This window comes from Lepus europaeus, chromosome X, assembly GCF_033115175.1.
Source record: "Lepus europaeus isolate LE1 chromosome X, mLepTim1.pri, whole genome shotgun sequence".
Classification (NCBI taxonomy): domain Eukaryota; kingdom Metazoa; phylum Chordata; class Mammalia; order Lagomorpha; family Leporidae; genus Lepus; species Lepus europaeus.
In genome coordinates this window covers 23,269,024-23,275,636 of record NC_084850.1, presented here as the reverse complement: position 1 = coordinate 23,275,636, position 6,613 = coordinate 23,269,024, and the positions used below count along the sequence as shown (strand labels likewise).

At 39.2% G+C, this 6,613-nt stretch overlaps 1 protein-coding gene across 1 annotated transcript; it reads right to left on the bottom strand.

The window, feature by feature from the left end:
- Nucleotides 1-209: 209 nt before the first annotated feature.
- On the bottom strand, nt 210-2,933 carry USP26 (ubiquitin specific peptidase 26). The gene has a single exon (XM_062183008.1). The coding sequence runs from the start codon at nt 2,931-2,933 to the stop codon at nt 210-212; it is 2,724 nt and encodes a 907-aa protein (XP_062038992.1).
- Between the last annotated feature and the right edge of the window lie 3,680 nt (nt 2,934-6,613).

Below are 6,613 nucleotides of genomic sequence, written 5' to 3'. Positions count from 1 at the left end.
GTGCTGATCTAGCAGGAGAGAAGAATGTTCATTCTTGACGTGTCTATGTCAGGGCTTCAATAGAGATTTTCCTGTATTTCTGCTTGAACTGTGGTCTTGGAAAAATCACCTCTTCTTTTCTTCTCTGGAGACAGTTTAGATTTTTCCTTCCAAGGTAGAAATGTAGTGAGCAACTCAAGCAGATCTGTGCAGTGAGGGGTTTGTTCCTGTTATTTCTTCTGAGGGGTCTTCCTTGCCCCAGTGCAGGGAAGCTGGGAGTTCTTCTCCCTTTTCAACAGCTCTTCAAAGATATCATTATGCATGTAAAAGAAGACATATCCAGCGCAAGCCCTAGAACTCAGCATCGGGGCCTCTTGGATACTTTGCACGTGCAGATCATTGTAAGTGAACCAGACTTGCCTTTCAAAGTCGTAGGCATCACTGATATAATGGCCTGAATCTGGAGACGACCCAAGATGGCTGACAATACCGATGAGACGATAGGTATGATTTACTTTATCGGTATTTCTTTTTGGCTCCTGGGCTTTAGAGTCCATCTTCTTCTCACCAAAGATGTCTTTGTTTCCGGGGTTCTTATTGGAACCCAATGCACTTACATAATTTGCATTAACTGGCTGGAAACTGAATTCTGTAGATCTTGTTAGGTTCTCTGCTTGTTTCTGGGCTTTTGACTTTGGAAGGCTTTGAGGAGGTACCTGTTGAGAAGCTTGTTTATAGATTCTCACCCCAGCACACTTCTGGATATAGTTAGCCACTTTTGGGGATCCTTCTTGAATCCTGTGTTTTTTATTTTCATAAGAATCTTTAGTCTTGGTGACACCATCAGAATCTAATTCCACAGGCACACTGGTTTTCCCATACATCTGTAGTTTTCGATTTTCAGTCAGTTTTTGAAGAAGAGCTTCAAGACGAGTATATGGGTTTGTGGTGCGTTTACCTCCACCTTTGTGATTCGGAGAAACAGAGGTGTCTCCTAAATACCTCACTGAGCCCGCTAATGGTTGTTTTTCACCAAGTGTCTTATCTCCTGTGTATACAAATTCTGCCTCCACCGTATTCAATTTAGAGTCTTTTCCAAGGTCATTTTGCTTCTTTCCTTTTTTTGACCCTTTAAAGATTCCCTGGAATTTGTTAGACTCATTGTCTGATGCAACGGGTAGGTCCAGAGACTTCTTCAAATCGGATGCTGAATTCTCTGAAGGTGGTGAGCTGATTATTCCAGAATTAACTGTTTGAAAAATTCTTAAAATTTGCAACTCCCTCATATGTGTATTCTTGCTCAAGGGAAATGGTGGTTTGGTGTTTAGATTGCAATGAGTAGACAATTTTAAATATTTGGAAATAATGACTTCTTGGTCATCCTTCCTTATCGACCAATAGTCATTAAAGCTATAGCGTTTCAGATGAATGATAAGGACTCTGGGTAGCCTACTAAATTTGTGAAATGCTACAGATCTCTTGTGCTGACACTTCCCACATTTGTATTCAAGCTCTTCTGCTGCAAAGAAATTATTCAAAGTAGACTGAATAGATACAGGAAACATTTTCTTTCCTTGAGGAAGGTTGATGGAAAGATAATTACTTGGTTCCATCTTTATAACAAACTGACCACAACCTTTACAGATAATGGAGCACAGCAACTCCAACTCAAAATTGGTGATGACAGGACAAGCAAGCATTTTGCTGGCACTACTACCAGCAAACGCATCCTGAGATGAATTTTCTTCCCCAGATTCATTTTTATTCATCCACATTGTATTTAAATTTACTACATTCTCTTTCATCTGTTGTAAACAATGGCCTAAAAACTCATGAGCATCATTCTGTGCATTACCAGAGAATATCTCTGCAACTGCTGAAATGGCAGTTTTAACATTCACAAGTAACTTCTCTTTAACTTTTACGTTATAGATACCTTTCAAAATGAGCAGCTGTGCCAAGCTCGTGCTAAGACCATCAACAGGAATTCCACCCCATGGGAAACTCTGATTGAGTAAATCATCAGCAAATGATGGAATTGAAAACAGGGACTGTAAAACTGCATTCATATAACAGGTGTTTCCCAAATTGGGGAGGCCTTCCCATATTTTCTCTGGGTAAAGGTCAAAGGATATCTCAAATTTATCCCACTCTGGGAAATACTCACTGTACTTTTGTTTCAACATAAATGCCAAAAACATTTCCTCAGTGAGAGTTTGGAGAATTTCACTGCCCTTTAGGCAAGGGTCTTCAGAAGACTCGCTCATGAATGAAGAATTGAGTACTAATTTCTTATTCTCTTTTAACTTCAAACTTTGGCTTATGCACTTCAAGATGTTCCTGTCGGATTTCTTCTTTCTTGTGGAATCTTTCACGAGACTTTTGTTCTCATTTATCTCTGAATCAGACAACATCCTTTTCCTCTTCCCATGTTGATTTTCCAATATTTTTTTGCAATTAAGTATTGATTTTTTAGGTATCTTCTGGGGGACAGGTGCTACACTCACTTTTGCTGTCTCACGGGATCCACTTTTGGAATTCTTAGCAATGTTGCAAATTGAACTTTCACTGATTTCTTGCTGTGTTGCTTTGCTGATACGGATAGGCTTGTCCTTATGAGCTCTCATGGATGGTTCAAGCTTCTTTTGGTGGACTCTGTCCAGGTATAACTTCAATTCTTGGGCATCTGAGGAGGACAATCTTTCAATGAACAAGAAGTTATTGTTCTGGAAAGTTAAATGCAGGTGATTTTGGCCATCTTCATGGGATCTAAGGACCACACTTTTAATATTATCAGTTAGCTGAAAAGTTCTCATTTTTTCAGCATTGAAATAGATCACTAGTTTATCTTTCTTCCTTCCTGGCACTGTTTCAATGAATGCTTCTTTTGACTTTGACATTCCACTGTTCTTCTCCCACATTTGGACAAAACCATGTACCATCACGGCATCCATGTTTTCTTGACAAATGAATGTATTATTCCTGAATAATTGACAATCTTGAAGTTTCAATTTGTTTTTCAACTTCACCTAGGGAGACAACAGCAAGAAATTACTCTTTAGTTTGTACATTGAATTATCCTGTTTCTAGTTGCTTTTATATTATATGTGTTTAGGTTCTGGATATATAGCTCATTTGTGATGAAAAATACCTTTTGAGAGTTGTCCACAATTGAACATGGGCAGTGTTGATTCCCAAGGCAAGACTACTATGGGACAAATCAAGAAAAGTTGTTAAGTTATTTAAACTATCAGAGAAATGCACAGCTAAAACTTAAATTGGGAGCAGCCATCATGTAGTGGGTTAAGCCACCGTTTAGGGTGCTCACATCCCATACTGGAGTGCTAGATCAAGCCCAAGCTACTCTGCTTCCTGTTAAGCTCCTTGCTGGGAGGCAGTAAATAATGGCTCCAGTACTTGAGTTTTGAGTTCCTGCCACCCATGCAGGATACCTTGACAGACTTCCTTACTCCTGGTTTTGGCCTGTCCCAGATCTGGCTGTTGTGGCCATTTGGTGAGTGAACCAGTGGACAGAAGATCAATCGCTTGCTTGCTCTCTCTCACTCTCTCGCTCTCTCTCTCCCTCCTCCCCTCCCTCTTGCCTTTCAAATAAATAAATCATTTAAAAAAAAAACTCAATCTATATGCCTATACATTAAGTCTCCTTCCCACTGCAATATTGGATTCCATTTCGATTAATTTCCCTACTTCAATTGAAATCATGACACACCAGGAAAATTTTCAATACACAGTGGAAACACAATATACCAATCTTCCTGCCATAGAATGACCTCAGAAAGCAACCATAGGAAGCAAATAAGGAAGCAAAACTTAGGGTCAGTGCTGTGGTATAGTGGGTAAATCTACTGCCTCCAGTGTTGGCATCCGGTAGTGGTGCCGGTTTGAGTTCTGGCTGCTCCATTTCCGATCCAGCTCTCTGCTATGGCCTGGGAAAGCAGAAAAATGGTGCAAGTCCTTGGGCCCCTGCACCTACGTGGGCGACTCGGACAAAACTCCTGGCTCCTGGCTTTGGATCATTGCAGCTCCAGACAATGCAGACAACTGGGGAGTGAACCAGCAGATGGAAGACTTTTCTTTCTCTCTCTCTCTCTCTCTCTCTCTCTCTCTCTCTCTCTGCCTTTCCTTCTCTCTCTGTGTAACTCTTTCAAATAAATAAATCAATCTTTCAAAAAAAAAAGGAAGTAGAAGCACTATGCAACTTTCAACCTAGTAACAAATACATATTCTTTGATGTCTAGTGGATTTCATACATGGATTACTCTAAGTAAAGCAATCTATTTCCTTCCAAATCTGGTTATTCCTTTCTTTCACTTAGCACCAAGAAATGTCCAGGCACCTTACTCTCATTGGCAAAAGTTTAAGAAAAACATCTTCATGCCTCTTAGATATAAGTGAGTCTCCTGCAGACAGTTCTGGCTACGGAGTACACTCAACAGGTCCACTCAACCTGAATTTGTTCCATAAACTCAAAATCAGTGGGGAAAGATGAAAATACTTAAATCACTAATATTTCTGAATTATAAAATTCTGAATAACTCTGGAACCAATCTGAATCAATGACTAGGTTAACAGTTGGCACTACAAATGTTTCTCATTAGGTATATGTCCAATAATTGACTGGAGTTGTGTCTTCTCCTAAATAGTTAAATATCCTTCTTGAATCTTCTCTGCGCTATTAACTTGCTCAGCAAACTCTGGCTTCATGGATAAACTAAAGTAAACTTTTGCTTGGTTTGTGTTCAAATTATCAAAAACTCCAAGCTGTTAGAGCATAAATTAACTAGACTTTTGTTCTATAAAGTATTTCATCTATCAACCTATGTTCAGTGAAGTAAGGGTTGTACCCATCCATATAAAGAAGTGCATATGCAACCAAGTAAGAGTACGATTATAGTTATCATGGTGTGAATGGGGCCATAAAAACAAAAGCACAACAGCAAATTCAAGTTATTTGGTTTATCTATAGTTCAATCTACCAGAAATGCTAAGTAAGGGTTTAAACTATTTCCACTCCATCAAAAAACACGTCTGTCTTACTCATTTTTGTTTCAACAACTTGCATGAATCTACAACCTCAGACCATTTCTAGTCTGAATTTAAAAACTTTTGCAATTCTACTTCATCTGTATAAGTGAATCAAGAAATGCAGTCCCATCCTTCGAAGGATAATTGAAATCATCTAACATCTTCCTGGCACTTCTTCTCTGCCCTCAAAAACACAGTTAAGGACCTGTTCACAAAACGATGTCTATTCACTAATCCTTCCTCACAGTTCAACCTAGTTACATTTCATTCTAGAATAAAGCAGATTTCCTGGAGGCCACTGGGCAAGCAGAGTGAAGATTCAGTACAGGACAGCTGCGTGACTGAACTGTTGCCCACTTTCCTACACACATTAAACTTAAATCCTCTTTTTGATTCTGCCACTTCACTCAAGACTTTTGAAACTTCCTTTGGTCACTCTTAGAAGATTTTAAAAAAATATGCATGGATTCTTCATAACTGTACTGAAGAGTTCTATGTGACTACTATTCTATGTGGCCTAAAATAACCTTCAGGGTAATGGCATTCTTCCTCTTGCTACCACCACACCAGATTCAAAACATATGGAAGACAATTCTACTCAAAAGTTGTGAAAGCCTTCATGCTTTCCTTTGATGTTACCTACCAATTCAATCCATTAAATTTGATTGATCAACTACTAGCTGCTGATCTCAGAGCACAGCCAGATACTCACAAACTTACAATATTTCTGTTAGATATTGAAGGATAATCTATTCTGCCAAGATGCTGGGTATAGGATTTTTGAAATCTTTAGTAGAAATGTCTGCTTCATTGTTAATATGCTAATTCACTCTACATTGATCTTCCTGGTCACTGATGTATTTGTTGAACATCTGCTCTATGAAGCAAATTATGATTTGCTGAGTGTCTGCTCGATGCTGGATATCGCAAACAGTGGTCTCAGGGACATAAAAGTTGTGAGCATTCATTGGACCTAAATAATTTAGGTTCTTAACGCTCAAGTTACTTGCTCATCATGATCAGAAAGAGGTTTCCTGGGGCCAGCGTTATGGTGTAGCAGGGAAAGCCGCCACCTGCAATACCAACATCCCATATGGTTGTCAGTTAATGTCCCAACTGTTCCACTTCCAATCCAATTCCCTGCTAATGGCCTGGGAAAAGCAGAAGATGGCCCTGGATGAAGCTCCTGGCTTCGGCTTGGACCAGTGCTTGCACTTGTGGCCACCTGGGGAGTGAACCAGTGAATGGAAGATTTCTCTCTCTTTCTCTGGAACTCTTTCAAATAAATACACACCTTTAAAATTTGAACACACGTTTCCCAACCCCACAGTGTCCATTACAATAGAATAATAAAAAGAAAACTGACAAGTTAATTGTTTTCTTTCAAGTGTTTCAGTTAAATGGATATAAGAGACAACTATCTGTTTCAGAAAGTTTAGAGGGAGCTATGCCTGGAGGCAGATGAATAAACTCTAGAATGCTCTTTTGACTCAATGACCGTGAGAAAGTAACATTTCTGTCAGTTCTTCTCCACTGACATGTAAGTACAACTGTGGTAATCTATACAAAATCCAGTATGTGTTTCATC